The 26,927-nt window shown below is 43.8% G+C and overlaps 1 protein-coding gene across 1 annotated transcript in view; it reads left to right on the top strand.

Annotated features, from left to right (window-relative positions):
• The window catches only part of SLC6A5 (solute carrier family 6 member 5), a 90,582-nt gene that overhangs the window by 26,682 nt on the left and 36,973 nt on the right, over window positions 1–26,927 (top strand). The window contains exons 9-10 of the mRNA XM_063118799.1: window positions 4,205–4,308; window positions 26,184–26,308. Coding sequence (XP_062974869.1) covers window positions 4,205–4,308; window positions 26,184–26,308 — 229 coding nt within the window. The remainder of the gene's footprint in view (window positions 1–4,204; window positions 4,309–26,183; window positions 26,309–26,927) is intronic.

Genomic DNA, 26,927 nt, shown 5'->3' with positions numbered 1-26,927 from the left:
TTTTATCATCCAACAACTGTTTTGTGAAGACTCAGTTTAAATATGGTAATTGTCACTGTCTGTACTTTCTGCATTTCAGTTCCCTCTAATTTCACTGTTTGGAATGTCTGCTGCCCCACAACTACGTGTGTTTGTATTTGTACACACTTAGAATTCAGGATATTATTTCATATATCTGGTGAAGTGGGCTGTAGTCTACTAAAGTTTATGCCATAATAACTGTGTTAGTCTTTAAAGTGCCACAAGACCATTCATCTTTTTTGCTGCAAGAGATGCCCAGTATAGAACTCACTTGGTTGCTTGTTAGGTTGTAGTGCAAATCTCTCTCGTACCAGTGATGTCTATATTATGTCACGACTGGCTAGATCAGACCAATATTCCAGTATTATGGTTCCAATAGCAAACTGTCTTCCATAAATTTGGCTAATCCTTTCTCCAAAGGCATCAAAGCTAGTGTCCATCATCACATTTTGTAGTAGTAAGTTATGCATTGTTTGAAGAAGTACTTCCTATGACAGTGTGCACAATCTACATTACATTAACAAGAAAGAGGGAGGGCTTAGGAATTGAAATGTGTCGTGGTACTGCCTATTAGGGCATAGTCCTTACAATGAGGCTTACATAAAATAGTAAAACAACATTACGTGCAATCTAAAACAATTTTTAAAACAACAGAGTAAAAAATGATTGGCCAGGATGAGTCTTGAAAGGATTCCACATAAAACAGTTAAAAAACCATTTCAGACCAGCTGCCCCATAAGAACGTTCTCAAAAGTTACCCGAAACAAACATTTTTCTTGAAAAACGGTCTGAAGGCCTGTACTGTCAAGTCCAAGTGTAAATTAGTTAGAAAGAAATTCCTCAATTGGGGGAAGAGATGCAGTGTACAGTCTTTTCTGTGGGTGAGTACTTTGGGAAGCCACCTATGAGTCCAGTTCATTTTTTTGTTTTTTTGTTTTTAGCATAACTGTTATCTTGTGGCACACTGGGAATTGCTACCCTAGCCCATCATGATATACCAAGGCTGCAGTCTTAAGTTGTCACAGAGTCTTTCTATATGAGGCTTTTATTGTGTGCTTGTGATTCCTCACTCACAGTAGTTTGCGAGTCCCTTACATGATGTTGTCATCTTCCAGAGCCTCTCCCGTGCTTTGCAATCGTTATCATATATATTTTTGCTAACAAGGAAAGTCTGGTATTTTTCTCAATGGCTTTATAGAAGCTTCATTTATTTGCACAATTCTGCTATACCACAGCACTACCTAGTGGTTGTATAAAGACAGAGAAAGAAAAAAAGGGAAAATGTTATTATTATTATTATTATTATTATTATTATTATTATTATTATTTATTTATATAGCACCATCAATGTACATGGTGCTGTACAGAGTAAAACAGTAAATAGCAAGACCCTGCCGCATAGGCTTACAATCTAATAAAATCATAGTAAAACAATAAGGAGGGGAAGAGAATGCAAATAGGTACAGGGTAGGGTAAGCAGGCACAGGGTAGGGAAAAACTAACAGTAGAAAGTAACAGTAAAGGAGCCAGTCATAACCCTACAAAGAATCTGGAGGCATGAAGTCTCAATAAAGGTGTGGGTTAAAAGCTTCATGTAGAAAAGCCCCCAGAGCATTAAGTGGTTAAGTAAGTTCCAGTTACTATGGATAGGAGTGGGATTTCCCTATAACTATCAGAGTTTAGAGTACATTAATAGACTTCTCTGCTACTATTTTCAGTGGTATGCAGTCACCAATGTTACAATTTAAAAGACAATAGAAAAGCAGGTCAGGAGGAGCTAGGATGGGTCAGACAGACAGAGCAGGTCTCAAGGAAAAGCTTAGAAGAGGAAAGGAAAGCAGCTAGAGGGACAGAGGGGAATGAGATGGAACATAGTCCAGGGGCAGGGAGGTGAACTTAAAAGGTAAGATAAAGAGCTGAAATACAGCTAGAAGAGTTCTGGTTTGGATTAGACCCAATCATTAGCACATGCTGTAAGTGTGAAAGAAGTCTACAAGATCTGTAATTTGTGGATGCTTGTTATGTCACTGTGGATATTTTATAAACTATCTTGAGTAGAAGGGAGAAATGTTTCCTAAGCTCAAAACTATGTGGAATTTTGTTTTCAGCTTATTCCATCCATAAATGTTCCCATAGGTTAGCTACAACTGAATTTACTGTATGGGCATTCAAATATAAATTAAATAATTTAAAATCATTGGATAAATTTATACATGGATGACACAGTATGCTGCTGTCAGCATTCATTCTGATCCAAAATCTGTGCTCTTATGCACATAAGAAGCTGCTGTGCATTAATTTTTGTAAGACTAACCAAACCACTGCACATACACATGCATTAATTGTCACTTCACATTGAAATGTAATGGGGAATCTTTGCAGATGGAAGAACTTTGTGTGTGCATTAGAGGATTTATTCCAGCAGCTGTAGATCAGAGTAGCATGGTTTTCCCTTGGCTACTGAATTGGTTAGAGTTAAGCACTCATTTCCATGTGCACCTTCATGCAACCTAATTCTAAACAGAAGCTAGAGAGACAGAAGGAAAATGAAAATTTAGTTGGTTTACCACTAGGGTCAAGTGAACAATAGGTAAGTATTCTCATTGGTGTTGTTATCCATGCCCTGGTAACATCTGTATTAGACTACTGCAATGAGTTGCATGTGGAATTGCTTTGAAGATCACTTAGAAGCTTCAATGGATGTGAAAAATAACAGATTATTGACTGGAACAAGCCATGTAGAATGTATCTAAGCAGTGTAAAACCTCCACTTCTGATGTTTATCTGGGTATGATTCCAAATATTAGCTTTGGCTGTAACATAACTTTATAGTTTGAGGCCTGGGCATCTAAGGGACTTTCTTCACCCACGTAAACTTTTCCTGTTATTAAGATGATATTAAGAGATCCTGCTCTGGTTACCCCTGCATTTGGAAGTTAGGCAAGTGGTGATCAGCTATGGAAGTGTTCTCTCGAGAGGTTTGCCCTGAACCAGTCCTGATGAGTTTTAAAAAGTAGTTTTACTTGCTTGAGCTTTGAATTAATATTGCTACTGATGTTTTATCTGTAGATGTTATATTGTTGCTTTCTGTTGTTTTATCTGATCATATAGATTTATTTTTCTTATTGATTTACTAACGTATTGTGCTTTTGTATTGTATGATTGTTTTAATGATGCTTTTATATTATTTTATTTCAAAGCTGCACTGAGAACATGTTGTTAAAATTAAAAGACAGGATAAAAATACCTGAAATAAATAAAGACTTTAATCTGGAAGTAAAATTAATTAACCTCAAAGGAAATGACATTTAACTGTAAATTCTACAAGCATCGGAAATAAGACATATTCCCAAATTGGCTAGATGCCTCAGATCTGAGAAGATATGAATAGCATTAATACAATATTTGCATTTCTTAAAATGTTAAGATTACTCAATGTGTTGGATTTGCAGTCAGACCAATATAACAGCCCAAAAAATTTCTCTAGCAATGAGTGAAAAAGGGTCTTAATCTTGATTATTATTTTTTGTGAACACTGGTACCCTGAGCAATGCAAATCCTGCAGAGATGTGCCTGTATTTCCTATACGTTCCATCTTCTAGTATAAGGATGGACAACCTGCAGCCCTAGGATGACATATAAACCTTGGCCTAATAGAATGCAGCCTAATTTCAAAAAAGCCTTCTGCACACGATCAGAATTCTGGCAAGGATGATCTGTTCCTTCCCTGTCAGTGCACTGCGCAGGAAGGAAGAGGGAGAGGAAGAAAATGGGGCAGCAGAAAAAGAAAAGGGTTGACTCAACCACTGTTGACATTGGCCCCACCATAGCTGGCTTTGGCTCCAGACACTGCCAGCAGTCCCATGAGGGAATTTGGCTCTTGACAGGGAAAAGGTTGTCCACCTCTGCTAGGCAGGAATTTCTGATACCAGGGCTTGATCAGCAGGCAACATTTATCAGGGCTAGAATATCCCACATATCAGTGATGGCTCAAGTCATTTTATTGTTTGAAGCAGAGTCCTCCTGCTAGTTTATAAGGCTTCAGTGCACCAGTTCTTGCCTTCGGCTCTTCAAAGCAGCCTGTTCCACCTTGCTGCATGGTATAGCTGGCTAGCCATGCCACATATATGAGTTACAGTTTGTTGAAGCTGATGCTAATTTTCTTCACTGGATTTTTTTTTAGGTATGGAAAGATGCTGCTACTCAAATATTTTTCTCTTTGTCTGCTGCATGGGGTGGCTTGATTACACTGTCTTCCTATAACAAATTTCACAACAACCTATACAGGTAAGTAGTATTAGTTCACCAAAACCAATGACTGAAGTGATTGGGTGACAAAGTTGATTCCAGAAATACCTGGAATTAGGGATGCTGCTCCATTTGTGTTTTGTGGATTGTCAGGGGTCATCACTCTGTTGTCTGTTCATTGACAGATGTGGATCTTTCCCCCTTCCCAAAAAGTACACAAAAAAATCTGTCAAAATTTACGGAACTTTCACTGGTATGTAACATTTTGCGAACTTTTCTTAGATCAGCATAAAATCAACGAGCAGAGCACATAAAAAGAAGATTGCTACATTGCAGAGGCTGAAGAGATGTGTAAAATGTGGAGTGCTTTTTAAAAATGGCATATACATTACTGTATTTTTGCATGAGTTTTGTTTTGAATGACCAGTTACGTACAGTTTCAGAAAGTTGAAAAAAAGGTCTGCAACTCTGCATGACTCTGAAAAGCAGCACTTTGGGAATTCATAGAAATCCAGTGGCATTTTAATCTGTTGCAGCTTTCCCTAACATGCCTGCCTAGAACTAGTGGTGGGGTTGTTTATATATTTTTAAAAACATAATTAGGGTTACCATTGGCTCCAAAGTATTCAAAATAGTCAGACCAGAGAAAGAAGCAAACTGGAAAATTTGTATGGGACCCAATCTGTAGTAGAATGAGAACCAATCTCTGTATTCAAGTAGTACCATAGCACAATTAATTCAAATGGTGGAAAGAAAATTACATGCTACTTCAAGTTTTGGGGCAGTGGGGAGTAACTTACAAAATTAGCATTGTAACATACTACATAAGTGGTACTGTCCAGTGGGGACTTCTACAACAAAAACATACCATATATTTCTGAACCTGTTGGACCTGACAGTTCTTTTGCTTGGCTAAACTATGGCTGATTCTACGGCTTCTAAAAACTATGGCATCATTTGTCATCATCAAGCAGTTTAAACCTAAAACAGTTCTTTTCAAGTATAGAAACAGTCCGTCACCTGTGATTTAGGGTCTCAAAACCCATTGCGCTCATGGGGTTGGAGTGTCCTACTTCCTGTTGAATGCTTGCCCTAATTAAAAACAGGCCAGGTTGAAAAGCAATCTAGGGAATTGTCAAGAACCAGGGATAGCAGCATGAAATGAAGCACAAGGCTAATGTCTGCTGAAGAAAGCCTTAAGATTTAGAAATAGGTCAGAATCCAACCGTGCTGAGCACTCTGCATCAGCAAGGGTAATCTGCACTTTCCACTGCTACTATTGCTATATTCAATGAACAAAAAACCTACGGTTTATAAAACAACGTTAAGGCCCTACACTTTTCCACCAAGCACCAAAAAGCGGGGAAATTGGGAGTTAAGGCTCGCCAGCCTTAACGCCACATCCTCCCTAAGGAGGCAGAAAGTACCAGTGAAATTCTCATTCTGCCAAAGCAGATAAACCATGAGGACAGGATGGAGAATAGGATATGCAGAGGTGACTGTGGGGTTGTGGAAAACTGATGACGAACAACTTAGAGCCACCTACTTCTTTTTTTGTTTAGAGCAGCCCTTCCCCAACCTGGTGCCCTCCAAAGGTGTTGGACTGCAACGATCGATCATTGCAAGTCAGTATGTCCCATGGTCAGGAATGCTGGGACATCAGGATGGGGAACGTAGGGGGCGCCTCCAGGCAAGCCCCCCCCACCTCACCCCGCTTACCTGCTCTGTCGTCGTTGGGCCCGGCCTTGAACAGAACGCCCTGGTGCACCCAGAAGCAAGGCCACACTTGCAGCCTTGCTTCTGGGTGGACCCAGGGGCTCAATTCAAGCCTGGGCCAGGTGACGACGGAGCAGGTAAGAACCCCCCCCCCACACACCTGGCCCCTTACCTGGACCTGCTGCTACCGCTGCACAAAGTGCAGCAGCTCCAGCCAACCCCCCTTCTGCCTGGCCCCTTACCTGGAGCTGCCACTGCACAAACTGTTGCGGTGGCAGCTCCAGGCAAGCCCCCCCTGCACCCCACCACTTACCTTCTCCGTCATGGCTTGACCCATGCTTGAATCGAGCCCCTGAGTCCACCCAGAAGCAAGGCTGCAGGTGCGGACTTGCTTCCGGGTGGACCAGGGCACTCGATTCAAGCCGGGGCCCAGCGACAACGGAGCAGGTAAGTGGGGTGGGCTGGGGTGGGGGCTTGCCTGGAGCCGTTGCTGCAGTTTGCACAGCAGTGGCAGTGGGTCTAGGTAAGGGGCCAGGCAGGAGGGGGTTGCTTACCTGCTCCATCGTCCCCAGGCCCAGGCTTGAATTGAGGTTCTGGATGGACCAGGGTGCTCAGTTCAAGTCCAGGCCCAGTGACAATGGAACACATAAGTGGGTTGGGGCTTACCTGGCAGCAGAGCCAGGCAGGAGGGGGTGGGGTTTCTTACCTGCTCCGTCGTCACAGTCCAACACCTTTGGAGGGCACCAGGTTGGGGAAGGGCTGCTCTAAACAAAAAAAGAAGTAGGTGGCTCTAAGTTGTTCGTCATCAGTTTTCCACAACCCCACAGTCACCTCTGCATATCCTATTCTCCATCCTGTCCTCATGGTTTATCTGCTTTGGCAGAATGAGAATTTCACTGGTACTTTCTGCCTCCTTAGGGAGGATGTGGCGTTAAGGCTGGCGAGCCTTAACTCCCAATTTCCCCGCTTTTTGGTGCTTGGTGGAAAAGTGTAGGGCCTTAACGTTGTTTTATAAACCGTAGGTTTTTTGTTCATTGAATTTCATGGCTTTTTATAAAGGATAACGAGCCCTTCCCTCTTTTAAATGCGGTTACTCTAGTATAGTTCCTGCAGCTTTCACTATTGTGATGAAAAGGAGATTTCACCAGGTTCTCCATATATACAAATGACACCTGGTGAAATTCCCTTTTCATCAGAACAGTGCACGCTGCAAGAGCTATACTAGAGTAATCAGATACAAAAGAGGTCAGGGCTTCTGCAGCTTGCACTGTTGTGATGAAGAGGGGATTTCACCAGGTTCTCCATATATACAAATGACACCTGCTGAAATTCCCTTTTCTATGCAACTGTTAAAGATACAGGAGCCCTGTGCTCCTTTTCATATGGTCACGGGCAGGGGGCTGGTGACTCCGATGTCAGTGAATCCATGGGTACATAAATCCTACAATCCTATGCAAGGTTAGACATAAAATCCTACAATTCTATGCATATACCCACGGATTCATAGACCCACTGACGTCGGAGTCACCAGCCCCACCTTGTGACCATATGCAAAGGAGTACAGGGCTCCTGCCTCTTTTACAGTTGCATAGAAAAGGGAATTTCAGCAGGTGTCACTTGTATTCATACAGCACCTGGTGAAATTCCCTCTTCATCACATCAGTGAAATCTGCAGGAGCTGTACTAGAGTGACTCCATTTAAAAGAGGGCAAGGCTCCTGCAGCTTTCACTGTTGTGATGAAGAGGAAATTTCACCAGGTTCTCCATATATACAAATGATATCTGCTGAAATTTATATTTATAAATATAACTGTAAAAAAATTATATTTTTTACTTAATTAACATTAAAGAATGCACAACCATTGTGCATTCTTTAATGTTAATTAAGTAAAAAATATATTTTTCTCCTGCACCTTTAACTGGTGTGATGAAGAGGGAACTTCACCAGGTTCCCCTCTGCTGAAATTCCCTTTTCTATGCAACTGTTAAAGATACAGGAGCCCTGTACTCTTTTGCATATGGCCTCCCTAGCCACATGAAAAGGAAAACAGGGCTCCTGTATCTTTAACAGTTCCATAGAAAAGGGAATTTCAGCAGGTGTCATTTGTATATATGGAGAACCTGGTGAAATTCCCTCTTCGTCACAACAGTTAAAGCTGCAGGAACCCTGCCGTCTTCATCAGATACAAAAGAGGCAAGGCTCCTGCAGCTTTAACTGTTGTGATGAAGAGGGAACTTCAGCAGGTGCTACATGCATACAAATGACACCTGCTGAAATTCCCTTTTCTATGCAACTATTAAAAATACAGGAGCCCTGTACTCTTTTGCATATGGCCTCCCTAGCCACATGAAAAGGAAAACAGGGCTCCTGCATTTTTAACAGTTGCCTAGAAAAGGGAATTTCAGCAGGTGTCATTTGTATATATGGAGAACCTGGTGAAATTCCCTCTTTGTCACAACAGTTAAAGCTGCAGGAACCCTGCCGTCTTCACCAGATACAAAAGAGGCAAGGCTCCTGCAGCTTTAACTGTTGTGATGAAGAGGGAACTTCAGCAGGTGCTACATGCATACAAATGACACCTGCTGAAATTCCCTTTTCTATGCAACTATTAAAGATACAGGAGCCCTGTACTCTTTTGCATATGGCCTCCCTAGCCACATGAAAAGGAAAACAGGGCTCCTGCATTTTTAACAGTTGCCTAGAAAAGGGGATTTCAGGAGGTGTCATTTGTATATATGGAGAACCTGGTGAAATTCCCTCTTTGTCACAACAGTTAAAGCTGCAGGAACCCTGCCGTCTTCACCAGATACAAAAGAGGCAAGGCTCCTGCAGCTTTAACTGTTGTGACGAAGAGGGAATTTCACCAGGTTCTCCATATATACAAATGACACCTGCTGAAATTCCCTTTTCTATGCAACTATTAAAGATACAGGAGCCCTGTACTCTTTTGCATATGGCCTCCCTAGCCACATGAAAAGGAAAACAGGGCTCCTGCATTTTTAACAGTTGCCTAGAAAAGGGGATTTCAGGAGGTGTCATTTGTATATATGGAGAACCTGGTGAAATTCCCTCTTTGTCACAACAGTTAAAGCTGCAGGAACCCTGCCGTCTTCACCAGATACAAAAGAGGCAAGGCTCCTGCAGCTTTAACTGTTGTGACGAAGAGGGAATTTCACCAGGTTCTCCATATATACAAATGACACCTGCTGAAATTCCCTTTTCTATGCAACTATTAAAAATACAGGAGCCCTGTACTCTTTTGCATATGGCCTCCCTAGCCACATGGAAAGGAAAACAGGGCTCCTGCATTTTTAACAGTTGCCTAGAAAAGGGAATTTCAGCAGGTGTCATTTGTATATATGGAGAACCTGGTGAAATTCCCTCTTTGTCACAACAGTTAAAGCTGCAGGAACCCTGCCGTCTTCACCAGATACAAAAGAGGCAAGGCTCCTGCAGCTTTAACTGTTGTGATGAAGAGGGAACTTCAGCAGGTGCTACATGCATACAAATGACACCTGCTGAAATTCCCTTTTCTATGCAACTATTAAAGATACAGGAGCCCTGTACTCTTTTGCATATGGCCTCCCTAGCCACATGAAAAGGAAAACAGGGCTCCTGCATTTTTAACAGTTGCCTAGAAAAGGGGATTTCAGGAGGTGTCATTTGTATATATGGAGAACCTGGTGAAATTCCCTCTTTGTCACAACAGTTAAAGCTGCAGGAACCCTGCCGTCTTCACCAGATACAAAAGAGGCAAGGCTCCTGCAGCTTTAACTGTTGTGACGAAGAGGGAATTTCACCAGGTTCTCCATATATACAAATGACACCTGCTGAAATTCCCTTTTCTATGCAACTATTAAAGATACAGGAGCCCTGTACTCTTTTGCATATGGCCTCCCTAGCCACATGAAAAGGAAAACAGGGCTCCTGCATTTTTAACAGTTGCCTAGAAAAGGGGATTTCAGGAGGTGTCATTTGTATATATGGAGAACCTGGTGAAATTCCCTCTTTGTCACAACAGTTAAAGCTGCAGGAACCCTGCCGTCTTCACCAGATACAAAAGAGGCAAGGCTCCTGCAGCTTTAACTGTTGTGACGAAGAGGGAATTTCACCAGGTTCTCCATATATACAAATGACACCTGCTGATATTCCCTTTTCTATGCAACTATTAAAAATACAGGAGCCCTGTACTCTTTTGCATATGGCCTCCCTAGCCACATGGAAAGGAAAACAGGGCTCCTGCATTTTTAACAGTTGCCTAGAAAAGGGAATTTCAGCAGGTGTCATTTGTATATATGGAGAACCTGGTGAAATTCCCTCTTTGTCACAACAGTTAAAGCTGCAGGAACCCTGCCGTCTTCACCAGATACAAAAGAGGCAAGGCTCCTGCAGCTTTAACTGTTGTGATGAAGAGGGAACTTCAGCAGGTGCTACATGCATACAAATGACACCTGCTGAAATTCCCTTTTCTATGCAACTATTAAAGATACAGGAGCCCTGTACTCTTTTGCATATGGCCTCCCTAGCCACATGAAAAGGAAAACAGGGCTCCTGCATTTTTAACAGTTGCCTAGAAAAGGGGATTTCAGGAGGTGTCATTTGTATATATGGAGAACCTGGTGAAATTCCCTCTTTGTCACAACAGTTAAAGCTGCAGGAACCCTGCCGTCTTCACCAGATACAAAAGAGGCAAGGCTCCTGCAGCTTTAACTGTTGTGACGAAGAGGGAATTTCACCAGGTTCTCCATATATACAAATGACACCTGCTGAAATTCCCTTTTCTATGCAACTATTAAAAATACAGGAGCCCTGTACTCTTTTGCATATGGCCTCCCTAGCCACATGGAAAGGAAAACAGGGCTCCTGCATTTTTAACAGTTGCCTAGAAAAGGGAATTTCAGCAGGTGTCATTTGTATATATGGAGAACCTGGTGAAATTCCCTCTTTGTCACAACAGTTAAAGCTGCAGGAACCCTGCCGTCTTCACCAGATACAAAAGAGGCAAGGCTCCTGCAGCTTTAACTGTTGTGATGAAGAGGGAACTTCAGCAGGTGCTACATGCATACAAATGACACCTGCTGAAATTCCCTTTTCTATGCAACTATTAAAGATACAGGAGCCCTGTACTCTTTTGCATATGGCCTCCCTAGCCACATGAAAAGGAAAACAGGGCTCCTGCATTTTTAACAGTTGCCTAGAAAAGGGGATTTCAGGAGGTGTCATTTGTATATATGGAGAACCTGGTGAAATTCCCTCTTTGTCACAACAGTTAAAGCTGCAGGAACCCTGCCGTCTTCACCAGATACAAAAGAGGCAAGGCTCCTGCAGCTTTAACTGTTGTGACGAAGAGGGAATTTCACCAGGTTCTCCATATATACAAATGACACCTGCTGAAATTCCCTTTTCTATGCAACTATTAAAAATACAGGAGCCCTGTACTCTTTTGCATATGGCCTCCCTAGCCACATGGAAAGGAAAACAGGGCTCCTGCATTTTTAACAGTTGCCTAGAAAAGGGAATTTCAGCAGGTGTCATTTGTATATATGGAGAACCTGGTGAAATTCCCTCTTTGTCACAACAGTTAAAGCTGCAGGAACCCTGCCGTCTTCACCAGATACAAAAGAGGCAAGGCTCCTGCAGCTTTAACTGTTGTGATGAAGAGGGAACTTCAGCAGGTGCTACATGCATACAAATGACACCTGCTGAAATTCCCTTTTCTATGCAACTATTAAAGATACAGGAGCCCTGTACTCTTTTGCATATGGCCTCCCTAGCCACATGAAAAGGAAAACAGGGCTCCTGCATTTTTAACAGTTGCCTAGAAAAGGGGATTTCAGGAGGTGTCATTTGTATATATGGAGAACCTGGTGAAATTCCCTCTTTGTCACAACAGTTAAAGCTGCAGGAACCCTGCCGTCTTCACCAGATACAAAAGAGGCAAGGCTCCTGCAGCTTTAACTGTTGTGATGAAGAGGGAACTTCAGCAGGTGCTACATGCATACAAATGACACCTGCTGAAATTCCCTTTTCTATGCAACTATTAAAGATACAGGAGCCCTGTACTCTTTTGCATATGGCCTCCCTAGCCACATGAAAAGGAAAACAGGGCTCCTGCATTTTTAACAGTTGCCTAGAAAAGGGGATTTCAGGAGGTGTCATTTGTATATATGGAGAACCTGGTGAAATTCCCTCTTTGTCACAACAGTTAAAGCTGCAGGAACCCTGCCGTCTTCACCAGATACAAAAGAGGCAAGGCTCCTGCAGCTTTAACTGTTGTGACGAAGAGGGAATTTCACCAGGTTCTCCATATATACAAATGACACCTGCTGAAATTCCCTTTTCTATGCAACTATTAAAGATACAGGAGCCCTGTACTCTTTTGCATATGGCCTCCCTAGCCACATGAAAAGGAAAACAGGGCTCCTGCATTTTTAACAGTTGCCTAGAAAAGGGGATTTCAGGAGGTGTCATTTGTATATATGGAGAACCTGGTGAAATTCCCTCTTTGTCACAACAGTTAAAGCTGCAGGAACCCTGCCGTCTTCACCAGATACAAAAGAGGCAAGGCTCCTGCAGCTTTAACTGTTGTGACGAAGAGGGAATTTCACCAGGTTCTCCATATATACAAATGACACCTGCTGAAATTCCCTTTTCTATGCAACTATTAAAAATACAGGAGCCCTGTACTCTTTTGCATATGGCCTCCCTAGCCACATGGAAAGGAAAACAGGGCTCCTGCATTTTTAACAGTTGCCTAGAAAAGGGAATTTCAGCAGGTGTCATTTGTATATATGGAGAACCTGGTGAAATTCCCTCTTTGTCACAACAGTTAAAGCTGCAGGAACCCTGCCGTCTTCACCAGATACAAAAGAGGCAAGGCTCCTGCAGCTTTAACTGTTGTGACGAAGAGGGAATTTCACCAGGTTCTCCATATATACAAATGACACCTGCTGAAATTCCCTTTTCTATGCAACTATTAAAGATACAGGAGCCCTGTACTCTTTTGCATATGGCCTCCCTAGCCACATGAAAAGGAAAACAGGGCTCCTGCATTTTTAACAGTTGCCTAGAAAAGGGGATTTCAGGAGGTGTCATTTGTATATATGGAGAACCTGGTGAAATTCCCTCTTTGTCACAACAGTTAAAGCTGCAGGAACCCTGCCGTCTTCACCAGATACAAAAGAGGCAAGGCTCCTGCAGCTTTAACTGTTGTGACGAAGAGGGAATTTCACCAGGTTCTCCATATATACAAATGACACCTGCTGAAATTCCCTTTTCTATGCAACTATTAAAAATACAGGAGCCCTGTACTCTTTTGCATATGGCCTCCCTAGCCACATGGAAAGGAAAACAGGGCTCCTGCATTTTTAACAGTTGCCTAGAAAAGGGAATTTCAGCAGGTGTCATTTGTATATATGGAGAACCTGGTGAAATTCCCTCTTTGTCACAACAGTTAAAGCTGCAGGAACCCTGCCGTCTTCACCAGATACAAAAGAGGCAAGGCTCCTGCAGCTTTAACTGTTGTGATGAAGAGGGAACTTCAGCAGGTGCTACATGCATACAAATGACACCTGCTGAAATTCCCTTTTCTATGCAACTATTAAAGATACAGGAGCCCTGTACTCTTTTGCATATGGCCTCCCTAGCCACATGAAAAGGAAAACAGGGCTCCTGCATTTTTAACAGTTGCCTAGAAAAGGGGATTTCAGGAGGTGTCATTTGTATATATGGAGAACCTGGTGAAATTCCCTCTTTGTCACAACAGTTAAAGCTGCAGGAACCCTGCCGTCTTCACCAGATACAAAAGAGGCAAGGCTCCTGCAGCTTTAACTGTTGTGACGAAGAGGGAATTTCACCAGGTTCTCCATATATACAAATGACACCTGCTGAAATTCCCTTTTCTATGCAACTATTAAAAATACAGGAGCCCTGTACTCTTTTGCATATGGCCTCCCTAGCCACATGGAAAGGAAAACAGGGCTCCTGCATTTTTAACAGTTGCCTAGAAAAGGGAATTTCAGCAGGTGTCATTTGTATATATGGAGAACCTGGTGAAATTCCCTCTTTGTCACAACAGTTAAAGCTGCAGGAACCCTGCCGTCTTCACCAGATACAAAAGAGGCAAGGCTCCTGCAGCTTTAACTGTTGTGATGAAGAGGGAACTTCAGCAGGTGCTACATGCATACAAATGACACCTGCTGAAATTCCCTTTTCTATGCAACTATTAAAGATACAGGAGCCCTGTACTCTTTTGCATATGGCCTCCCTAGCCACATGAAAAGGAAAACAGGGCTCCTGCATTTTTAACAGTTGCCTAGAAAAGGGGATTTCAGGAGGTGTCATTTGTATATATGGAGAACCTGGTGAAATTCCCTCTTTGTCACAACAGTTAAAGCTGCAGGAACCCTGCCGTCTTCACCAGATACAAAAGAGGCAAGGCTCCTGCAGCTTTAACTGTTGTGACGAAGAGGGAATTTCACCAGGTTCTCCATATATACAAATGACACCTGCTGAAATTCCCTTTTCTATGCAACTATTAAAAATACAGGAGCCCTGTACTCTTTTGCATATGGCCTCCCTAGCCACATGGAAAGGAAAACAGGGCTCCTGCATTTTTAACAGTTGCCTAGAAAAGGGAATTTCAGCAGGTGTCATTTGTATATATGGAGAACCTGGTGAAATTCCCTCTTTGTCACAACAGTTAAAGCTGCAGGAACCCTGCCGTCTTCACCAGATACAAAAGAGGCAAGGCTCCTGCAGCTTTAACTGTTGTGATGAAGAGGGAACTTCAGCAGGTGCTACATGCATACAAATGACACCTGCTGAAATTCCCTTTTCTATGCAACTATTAAAGATACAGGGAACCCCCCCACTCTGGGGGGGCCACCCTGGCCCCACCGCCGGCGCCGCAGGATCTACAGCAGCGGTGGCGGGGCCAGGAAGCGAAGCTACCCCACCCCACCCGCGCCGCACACCAGCACTCACCATCTTCCTCCTTCCAGGTCTGTCGGGAAATGGAATTCCCTGCCGTAAACAGAGGTGACGCAATAGGCCTTTGCGACACTTCTGTTTACGTCAGAGAACTCCATTTCCCGACAGACCTAGAAGGAGGAAGAAGGTGAGTCCCTCCTCTCTCCCCCCCCACGGCTAGGGCCCCCTCCATTCCCCTCCCCATCGCACCGGCGTGGCCTACTCTCGCCCCGCCGCCACCGCCCCCGCTGGATCTAAGGCGCAGGCAGTGGTGGCGGGGCTTGAGAAGGCCCCAAACCCCTCCTGCGCAGGGCGGCCCGGCCTACCCTCATCTGCCGCCGCCCCCCCCCCACACCCCCCCCACTGAGGGTAGGCCGGGCCGCCATGCGCCGGAGGGGTTTGGGGCCTTCTCTGACCCAGCCGCCGCCGCCGCGGAGGCAGTGGCGGCGGGGCTTGAGAAGGCCCCAAACCCCTCCGGCGCAATGCGGCCCGGCCTACCCTCATCTACAGCCGCCGCCGCTGCCCCTCCACACACCCCCCACTGAGGGTAGGCCGGGCCGCCATGCGCCGGAGGGGTTTGGGGCCTTCTCTGACCCAGCCGCCGCCGCCGCGGAGGCAGTGGCGGCGGGGCTTGAGAAGGCCCCAAACCCCTCCGGCGCAATGCGGCCCGGCCTACCCTCATCTACAGCCGCCGCCGCCGCCCCCCCCCCCACACTCCCCACTGAGGGTAGGCCGGGCCGCCATGCGCCGGAGCGGTTTGGGGCCTTCTCTGACCCAGCCGCCGCCGCCGCGGAGGCAGTGGCGGCGGGGCTAGAGAAGGCCCCAAACCCCTCCGGCGCAGGGCGGCCCGGCCTACCCTCATCTGCCGCCGCCGCCGCTGCCCCACCCCCCACCCCCGCCGCCGCCCCACCCCCTCCACCGCCCCCCCCGCCCCCACGCCGCGCCGGGAGAGAGGAGGGGCCGCCGCCACCCCCCCCCCCACGCGCGCACGCCGGAGGAGAGCAGGGACTTACCTTGCTTTCTTCCTCGTGGCTGGGTCTGGCCGGAAATGTACTTCCCTGCCGGAAAAGGAAGTGACGTCACTTCCGGCAGGGAAGTACATTTCCGGCCAGACCAGCCACGAGGAAGAAAGCAAGGTAAGTCCCTGCTCTCCTCCGGCGTGCACGCGTGGGGGGGGGGCGGCGGCGGCTACCCTGGCCGGGAAGCGCCGCTGGTGAGTGTGTGTGTGTGTGATTGATTGATTGCCTAGCCTCCGGCCGCTGCCGCAGTTGGCAGCAGCGGAGACCAGGTAATCAATCACACACTCACGCACACACACACACACACACCAGCGGCGCGGTCCTTCTCTGCCCTCGCCGCTGCCGCAGTTCGAGCGGCGGCGAGCCTAGAGAAGGTCCCCCTGCACCCCCAACCCACCGACGCGGGCCCCCCTCTCCTCCCCCCTCCGCCCAAGTCGGCTGCAGACCCGGGCCTGCAGCCGACGGACAAGGTGAAACCGGGGGGTGGGGGGCGACTTCCCCCCCCCCGATTTCCCCCCTCCCGCTACGCCTGGGCCCGCTGCTGCACGAATGCAGCAGCGGCTCCAGGCAAGCTCCCCTCACCCCACTTACCTGACCGGTCGGGGATGAGCGCCGGCCGCGCTCTCCCTGCTCTCCGTCTCTCTCTGGGGATTCTGAAGCTCACGCGCATGCGTGAGCTTATCAGATTCCCCATTGAGAAACATGGGATTTTAAAAAATTAATTAAAAATTGATGGAACGGTCTTTTAAAAAAAGAAAGGCCATTCCATCAATCGGATGGATAGGGGAATTTAATCCTCGTTATAGATTGCTCCGGGAGGCTTCCCCTTTTGCGCTACAGCTGCGCAAAAAAAAAGTTGCCACCCCCCGAGCAAAACAAAGCAGATTGTGACGGACAGAGTTTCTCTCCCTTTTTCTCCTTTAAACTCCCACCCAGACCTCAATATTTCAGGAATCTCCCTGAAACGCGCAGGGAATGTAAAGCCAGCATTTCTTTCTGGCAGTACCCGCGTTTCAGAAAGATTCCTGAAATATTTTTCATTTTAGGACCCTAAATTCCCCTTCCCCCCCCGCTAAAAAATTATAATGGTAGAATGCTCAGATTACTGACGGGCCTTAACATACAGCAGCCACGACTGTGGCTGCTGTAATCACTAGCAAGGTGATTATTCTTGCAATTGCGTTATCACCAAGTTCAGATTAAGAAAAGCTCTCCAAGGTCCTAAAGAAAGAACATTTGATTAAAATGGGTAATTTATGGAGCTTAGAAGGAACAGACAGGTTTGAGAGCTTCCTTCCTTCCCCCTCTCTCTAATTCCATATTTGACTTTCTTTATTTAATACATTTCTACTTCACCTGTTCCAGTACTTGAAGAACCTTAAAAACAACAACAAGTTAAATCAATAAACTCAACAACAGTAAGAAATAACATGTGCACAAGAGGGAGATTTGGGAGGCGAGATACAGTTGAAAATGTTTAATGTTTTTGCTGTAGCAGTTGCTGTTGCTGAAAAGGCATGACTACTTTCAGTTTTAAGAGTGCACTGTGTCTTTGGCAGTGGGGACTTCTAAAACAAAAACAATGAGAGGTATCTCAATTATTGTGGAGCTCATATTACTTCTTTCAATCTGGGCTACAGTGCGAGCCAAACTATAGTTAACACTAATTATGTAGCTGAGGTGTGCCTTGTTTTTTTTTTTTTACTATAGTGTAAGTATGCACAGCCTCAATTTGGATCAGGACCACTGTGAGGATTAAACTTCCCCCACACCACTTCCCCCCTTCTCTACTTAAAGAGTGAGAGAGTGCTTGTACAGGCCAAACCCCAAGAACAAGGTTTCTCAAACTTTCTACTCGCTGGGCCCACTTGTGAGAACTGAAAATTAGTGAGGCCCACCAGCCACAGAATGGAATTGCAGTGCCAGAGCCAGTCACAAAATGGTAGCAGACGGAGGCAGAGTGTGGTATAATCAGGTGGCAATTACTGATATCGTTTTCTTTTGATACTGAACCCCTCTTAGACAGTGGTTAAATTCTTTGCCACAGTGATTCCCCTGAGGCAGGGAGCCCGTTAGGAAGTAGCCATAGCATAGCCAGAAGATAGAGCAGCCCCCCTGGTGCTTCTCCTTTACCTCACCCTTGGTCGCTTTGTGTTTTTCACTCTCCTTCTTTGTCATCTCTTCCTTTCCTCCTCTCCGGCTTTACATGCTGTAGCCTTGTTCTCTCACCAACTCCCAGCCCCTCCTGTACCTATGTACCTCCTGTACCATGATCCAAGGAACTGCACTTCTGCTGGCACAGATCTAACCAAAAGGCTGCAGGCAGTGAAGAGACACAGGGCAGAGTGCAGGGCTGAGGCCTACCTGAAAGTGGTCTGGGGCCTACCAGGAGACCCCGGCCCACTGTTGGAGAAATGCGCTTGGACTTGTCATTTGAGGGACCGAGGGAAGTGTGCCACCCTATGCAGCATGTTCTCATCAGAAATACAAATCCCAGCTTTCTTTATTTCTAGCTGGCATTTCCTCTTTACAACAGGTAGCAACAGGGTGTGGCAGCAACACAGAGAGAAAAGGCTCAGTCTAATCAGGGATGTTGAAATCCCAGGAATTGTTGTGGGCAGGAGCCAGTGCTGCTGATAGAACTAAAAGGCCTCAGAATATAAAAGAGGAAATAAGGGTAAGCATCTGGGCTCCACATTAAATAGTAGAACTGGTACTAAATCCCTGGGCACGGAACAGTGTCTAAAGGGTATTTGTTTATTTCATTTATAGTTAATTTACATACATGCCATAATGCCCTGCGTGGCAGTAAATAGGTTGTAAATAGGATTCAGGTAGGCATAAACAAAATGACCTGAAGAAGCTGAAGCACGCCATATGCCAGGAGAAATAGGGCTTGGGTCCTGCTCCGGGCATCATGTCTACCAACTTTGCAATGTGTCTCATAAGGCTGAGCATTTGGTATGAGCTTTGGTCACGGTCGAGGTAGACTAAACTAGACAGGGGCAGCCATGTTTCTTTGTTGTTGTTTTGTTTAATAGATGTACATACCATATTTTTAAAATGCTTGCCCCAGGGCAGGCAGGAGTCTAATTTCACAACAAGAGGTGCATGCAGGTGAAGGGAATGGAACCCTGAATTTAGCTCTTCATATTCTGTCCCTTCAAGGACTTTTTTCTTCCCAACTGGCTCTTGACTCATATCAGAGTAGGGGGGGATTTACACTATTGCTTTTAAAGCGCTTTAAAGCACTTTGAAAACGTTTTGAAAACTGTATATGCTATGTGTCCTGGGCCCCAACAGTTGTCAAAACTGTTATAAAGCGCTTTAAAGCAGTAGTGTAGATCTCCCCTAGGACTGAAATAAAAGTGATTGACGTAATGACTTACAGCAGGTTAGGGAAGGAAGGAAAGTTCAGCTCCTCTCCATCCCCAACCGCCCTTAAAAAAAAAAAAAAACACATGCCACTTCCTACTTTATTGATGATTGGGGTAGACATGGGAACAACAATCATGGCTTCTCCTCCACATTTGCTTTAACTCTCAGATAGGGCTCTTTTCTTATGAAGGGAGCAATTCCTCTAATAGCTGAGTGACGCATCAACCAGAAAAGATGAATTACAAATGAAGAATTCTGTTGACGTAGTTAGATGTTGCTGTGGTTGCTAACTGTCTCAGGCAAGCTCATATTCAGTTCAAAGAGCATACAAAAAAATAGATACACATCTTTTAAATATATATTTAGGAACAAAGGATAAATCTAGGTGGCATAGCCTTTTAAAATAATATTTATTACTTATGTCGTAGTCTTCCATGGGGCTTCTAGTGGTCTCCTGTCCAGGTCACCTACATTCAGCAAATCCACACCTCAGGTGCTCCCAGATAATTCATAAGAGACGCACAGCCTTTCATCCTATGCTGCTTTTACAGTCAAACTGGTGGCAAAATGAATACAGAGTACATGCATGTTCAAGCTGATGTGACAGGCCCCTTTTGTGTGCTCTTTTAGCCTAGAGGCCAGCCTGCACCATCTGATGTTCTGCACTCCTCCTTAACACATGCCCCAGTTCTGTCATCTTTTGCAGCGGATTTGAAAGATAAGAGTGGTGTTCGTTTTTGAAAAAGCTTATCACTTCATTTCATAACTCGCTTCCCCTCTCCAAAGCATTTACTTTTAAAGAGACATTTATTTTTCAGTGTGCTTTTTCTTTTTAACAGATACTGGCTTTCTATCTCTGTACTGAATCACCTCAATTAGTTTGGTGTTTACAAATTACCTTTATGACAACCTAGATTTTGTGAAATGACTGCTTCCTTAGCATTTGATAACATGATTTCATTTTTGGGGCTCACTCTCAGCTGACATTTTTCTGTCACAGAACTGTAAATTATACTTTCTTTTCTGTTACATTCTCAAGTCTTACTTTATTACCTACTTTAAAAATTACATCCTGCCACTTCCCCTCAAAGAGGCCAAAGGCAAGGCAGCTTATAAAAAAACCCAAATGGATGGCCATCAGTAAAATACTTTGAGGATTCATCATCCTGAAATAAAACTGAAAAACATAGTAACAACAAAGATGGCATAACAATATAAAATGATTTTGAATGTACGTCAATGCAGCAATTTAAAACGCAGTGACTAATTCCCAAAAGCTTACCGGCATAATAGGCAGTATCCAATGCTGTCCAAGCACTAGCAGGACCCACTACTTGCACAACAGGGGTTTTAATGCTTTGGATAGGAACCTGAAATGAGCAAAAGCAGTCACTTTCAGAACAAGGCAGGTCAATGGTGTTCACTTAATAGAGTTCCTTTGACCTGTCCTGATGGAGAAATGAGTGTTTCCGCTCATTTGGTGCTTGCTTTTATACAGTGCTAAAGCCCCATTGCACAAGCGATGGGTCCTACTTGCATAGTGGAACTGACGGGAGTGCAGAGGCCCTGTTGGATACTATCCAATGTTTTTCATAGTAACCCCAGCCCTTGGAATTGCTAGCTGGAAAGGGTATGATGAGGCAGTAGTACCTCTTTACCAGCTGGGGGCACACATCCACTTATGCAAGCCCCCTATATGCTTGCAGAAAGCTCTATGGGCATAGATCTACCTGTTTCTGCTAGAGGTAGGCTCCAAAACAGGGCATTCCAGGGATGGGAAAAAGGTGGGCTTGGATCTGCTGGGTCCAAAGCCCCTTTGTTTCCCCAAGAGGCAGCCTTAAGATTGGGTCCCTCATGTTTGCTAGACTGGAACTCGGTTAAGCACTTTCCCATTGTAATTGATGGGAGGGAAAGTATATATGTGTGTGTGTGTGTTTGTGTGTGTGTGTGTGTGTGTGTATATATATAAATAAATAAATGTGGTGAGAAATGGTGATAAGAGTGTTCTCCACTGCCTGCCCTGACCAGTTTGTGCTTTTGGAAATTGTGGACAATGTGCAGCGTGGCTATCCCACATCCTGCTCAGGAATACTGTGCCTGTGATCCTCCTAAAAGCTGCAATAGAACAATCCATATGAACTTCCCTGGGGAGTAATTAATTAATGCTGTGCCTGGGAATTGTTGAAGTCTCATTAGATTTGTTTTCTAACGATTGTAAACTTTTTTTCTTGTTTTGGCCATGATCAATAGTTAGTGTCTTAGTTGCTCCTTGCATGTTGATTAAGCCATCACTGAGAGTTTTATTTCCAGTGAATTGCAGTTCTTTTGAGTTTATGGTTTTTGAAGCTATGCTGTTTGACTCATGACACTAGCTGTACAATCTTAAGCAGTTTGGACTAGAGCCCCCACCCCCAATTATGCCCAGCCAGCAAGGCTGTGCCATGTAGGCTGAGGATGATGGAGTTGTAGGCTAATGTATTTACGAGGGTGCCAGTTTGGGGAAACCTGCCTTAATCTAGGTGAATGTTCCAATTTCAGGGATTTAATTACCTGTTTTGGTGATTCCAATCTGCACATCTGGGTATGTTGTGGTACCCTGTGTTTAAGATTCCATTCTGAAATTATTTTTAAACCAGGAGTAGTATCCAGTACTGTCTGTGCTAGTGGGACCTACTGCTAGCACAATAGAAACTAGTGTTTCCCAAAACAATCCGAAACAAACAACGACCCTTGTTTCCATAAGTGCACAGATCAACAGAGCTTGCAGAACGGAGTTCTGCTGACCTAGGCCAGATCTACACCAAGCAGGATAAAACACTTTGAAAATGGTTTGAAAACTGTATATGGAGTGTGTCCTGGACCCCAACAGTTGTCACTACTGTTACAAACCGTTTTAAAGCAGTTGTGTAGATCCTGCCCTGCTCTGTTCCAGAAACTATATTTACTGCTCATTTCCTGGGTTATTTTTGGAGCTGCTAGTTCCTGTTGCACAAGGGGTCAGTTCCGCTTGTGCAAGAGAAATAGTGTAGGTGCCGCATCAATATAGCATACTGCCCCAGATCTTTGCAGCATCTGCTTTTTAAACTTGGGCCAGATCTACACCAAGCAGGATATAACATTTTGAAAACGGTTTGAAAACTGCTTATGGCATGTGTCCTAGGCCCCAACACTTGTCATTACTGTTATAAACCATTTTAAAGAAGTAGTATAGATCGTGCCTTACTATTATCTGTGCAAGATAAATCCCAAAATCTAAGGACCAAACTGGATGCTATGGTCATTAGATCTGTGTAAGAGTGAGGCTGCCACTAAGTCCCTGTGCAGTGGAGGCGAAGGGCATGTAAAGTGCAGGTTGGGTCAATGGGAGAAGAGAGACAAACTATTTCCCTACCCATACTTCCCCTTAAAATTACTTTGCACCAGTCATCAATACCTACCCACCCACCACTGGACTCTGAGAATAGACGTAACCACTGCCAGGAGAAAAAATGCCTGGGAGAAACAGTTTCAAAGGGGATATCATGGGTGTTAGAAGAGTGAAGCACCCTTTTCCTGCCAATCCATGTTGCGTTATAAATGGCCTTCCTCCACCCACCCTGCTTTATATAAATTGCCACAAGTCAAGTTGTACAGTTTCAGGGGTTATCTACATGAGGTTTTAACATGCACTCATGATTGGTCACTCTCGGAAGTTTGTGGGTCCTTTACATGACTGTCAACCTCCAAGGTCTCTCCCATGCTTTAGAACCTTTATCCCCTTTTTTTTAAAGATCGGGAAAAGTCCAGCATTTTCTGAATGCCGCTACAAAAGGAGCATATATTTCCAGAATCCCGCTATGTCACAGTTCCATCTAGTGGCTATATAATGAAATAGATAGAAGTTGCAAACAAAGGGAAAAAAAAAACCCGCCCCGCTGCCAAAAAAGCAGGTGTAATGGAGCCGATCTTAATCCCACAAAGAATCTGGAAGTAGAAGCTCCAGTAAAGGTGCAGGATAAAAGCCTGGTATAGAGAAGCCCACAGTGTCTAGTTTGCTCCTTAATATCATGTCAGGTGTGGCATCATAGTGCTGAGTACTAGAATCATGAATCAGGTAACTAGCACAAAAATTATCCAAGTGTTTCAGGAAAAACTCAGATTCTAAATTGAATTAGAAACAGCACAAGCAGAAACCCTGTGCTACATGATCACAGAGATCTGAAAGAAACAAGCTGTCTTTTAGAAATTAAGCTGGGGTATCTCCTGCTCTTCTGATTAGCCAGGGCCTAGCTAAAGCTTCTTTCTGTGTCATGTTCTAGTCCCAATTCATACTTCACTACTGAAGCATGGGGACTGCTTCCCTTACTCCAACCTCATACTGCTCTAGTGAAATCTGGATAAATGTAGCACATGGGTGGAGCAACTGACATAGTCCTTCACACATGGGCTGATACTATCCAGCTGACAAGGTACTGTATGAATTCAGCCAAGGCTGAGCCAAGAGAGGCAGTAGTGAACAGTACTTTGGGAAGTAAGCATTATCCCTGTTTGTGAAGAGGTCTAATAACAATTAAATATGTCTCAGAACAATTAAACATGTTACCTTTCTGTGTATTTCAGTACAGTTTGACAAATCATTTTTTATAAGTTGCAGCACATACAACAAATAACTTAAAATTCTGTGGGAATCATACACTTTTTAGTGAGCGTCTTTCTGTCAGAAGTTGATCCGGAGCCCTCCAAAAAGTTTCCTTTAGAATAAAGTTAGAACACAGCAATCTGCTTCTATAGTTAACGTTATCAAGGCTCAGCAGGAAGGAAACATAATAGATTGTGTTATCTTGCCTAAGGGGAGTCTCCCTTAGAGATGCTGAAGGTACTGCAGAGTACACTTCTTGGCAGGTTTCTAAATTGCTTTTCATCTAATAAACAAATGGCATTGTAACTGAAAACCTTTTGGTATTACTTTGGGGGGGGGGATCCGTACACTTATATTTTTGATCACTAACTTTATTAGTGTGTGTGTGTGTGTGTGTGTGTGCATAACCACATACATGCACAGTTTCTTATTTTCAGAAACACCTGGCATTGGAACCTTATACTTTTTTTACCTGTGGATAAGGGTAGTAAAGTAAATAAATATCTTAAAAGAGATATATGGAAAGGAGATGTTCCAAGAGCATTTCTAGTAGATAACTTGATGGCTTATGTTTATACAGCATTGCTCAGGCATAGTGGTCTGGCTCACATAGCAGCTTGCAAAAACAAACAAGCAAGCAAAGTCCAAAGCCTCCAGTTCAGACAGCTGCTACAGGCATCCATTTAAGATCCCTCCAGCTTTCCCAGTATCAATAGTGATGATGATGCTCACCAGTTTGAAGCAACTTCCTAATTTCTCTCTGCTGCCAGAAGAACCCAGGCACTGCTGGATAGTGAGGGAGCAAGCAGTAGTATTGCTGTTGCTATAGCTGGTCCTGAAATGGCTAAAACGGGGCCTCTGCAGGGGTCTGTGTAGCAGCTGTCAGAACTGATAGAGGCTTTTGAACACGTGGAGGTTCATGCTTAGGCTGCTGTATAAAGCAGATCACAGTTTCCTGAAATTATTCATTGCAATGATTTAAGAAAGGAAATGTAGTAATTGTTATAGGAGGCATTGGGATATTGGCTTTGCTTATTCATCAGTGCAAGTTAAATGTTGTCCACTGTTCGTAAACAATGGAATGCCACACCATCCTTGTTGTTAGACCTGTGAGAAGAGCCATGTTTGGAATTAATGATTATGTAGACTGAATTTTCTGTTCAGTCTTAGTGACTTTGGTAGCTTAGTGGTTACTGGACAATAACTCATTCTAAGGCTCTGTACTACCTCCAGTATCAGAGACAGTAAACCTATATACACCAGTTGCTGGGAAACGTGGATAGGATGGTGCTGTTGCACCCATGTTCTACTTGTGGGTTCATGGTCAACAGTGGGTTCATGGTCAGTGAACAGAGTGGTGGACTAGATGGACCCTTGATCTGATCGAGCATGGATCTTCTTATCTTCTTAAGGACACATATGGAACTCTATTACTTGATTAGGTTCACCAAGGAAGTATATGATAACAGGCATTATGGAGTGTGGTGGTATCACAGTTAGTATTTTCCACAGATTTAAAGTATCAAACTGTTATACTGGAAGCAGCCTTCATATTGTGATGCTAATTGTAAAATACTTTGAGTAGGATCCAGATGAAGTTATACTTAGAATAGACTCATTGAAATAAATGAGACTTTAGATAGACAATGCTAACTTTAGTCCTATTGATTTCAGTGGTTCTGCTCTAAGTAAACCGCCCAGAGAGCTTCGGCTGTGGGGCGGTATATAAATGTAAATAAATAAATAAATAAATAAATAAATAAATAAGTGTGACTTAGGCAGGATCTACACTACTGCTTTAAAATGGTTTATAACAGTAGTGACAACTGTTGGGGCCCAGGACATACTCCATATACAATTTTCAAACTGTTTTCAAAGTGTCATATCCGTCTTGGTGAAGATCTGGCCTTAGTCTGGATCTAACACATTATTTTTGTGGTGTCCTCCAGAACCACCACATTTCCTGCATGAGTTTTTTTTTAATTTTTTGGTATTAGTAGAGTGGGTTAAACTATGCTTATTGGTAGTCTAACATTTTGGCATTTGGGGGTGGGATTTCTTACTTAGAACATGTATAATTTCTTGTATCTCATAAGTATTGTATTTCACCAATAATAAATTCTGATTGATATACCCACTATACATTGTCACATCTGCTTTGCACATTAAAATAAGCAGGCAAATGTCTTTTCTTTTCTCCCCCTTCCTTTAGGGACACCTTGATAGTAACTTGCACCAACAGTGCCACAAGTATATTTGCAGGCTTTGTCATCTTTTCAGTTATTGGATTCATGGCGAATGAGCTCAAAGTAGACATTGAAGACGTTGCAGACCAAGGTATAATAGTTTGTTTTTCACTGGAATTTGGTTTATGAATTTTGCTGCATTTGAATAATGATGTGTTTGTTTTGATCTCCATAACAACTTGACCTGGAAACGCACATTAATTGGAACACATTTGGCAAGTCTTTGGAATTGTATGAACAAAGTAGTACCACTTCCTGGCACTTGGAGAAACACTAGAACCACAATACTTTATTTAGAAATAAGTCTTTTGAGTAAACATGTGTAGGGTCTGCTTTATGCAGCGAGACAGCATATGATTTTTGATGATTGTCTAGCTTACTTATATAAGCCTGTATAGAGTTGAGTTGAAGTTTGTTCAGTGTTGTGTGTTTCTTTTATTCCTACTTTTGTAAACCTGATAATACTTAACATTATTCTGGTTTTGAAGATTGGGATTCATGACCTTGGTAGAACACATACATTTGAAAGCCAAATCCTCAGTGAGTCATGTCTCAGTGTTACATTTTTACATGTGCAAGCTACCTGCTAATGCTGACATAAATGACTTTAGCAACATAATATTTAACTTTTAGTTAGCTTACTCTTTTTACTAGCTTGTTTTTAGCTTGTAATGCAAACTTTGCAACCTTTATTTAGCATGTTGCTACTT

The sequence above is a fragment of the Elgaria multicarinata genome, chromosome 2, assembly GCF_023053635.1.
Source record: "Elgaria multicarinata webbii isolate HBS135686 ecotype San Diego chromosome 2, rElgMul1.1.pri, whole genome shotgun sequence".
Classification (NCBI taxonomy): Eukaryota; Metazoa; Chordata; class Lepidosauria; order Squamata; family Anguidae; genus Elgaria; species Elgaria multicarinata.
This window is presented reverse-complemented; position numbering and strand designations above follow the sequence as displayed.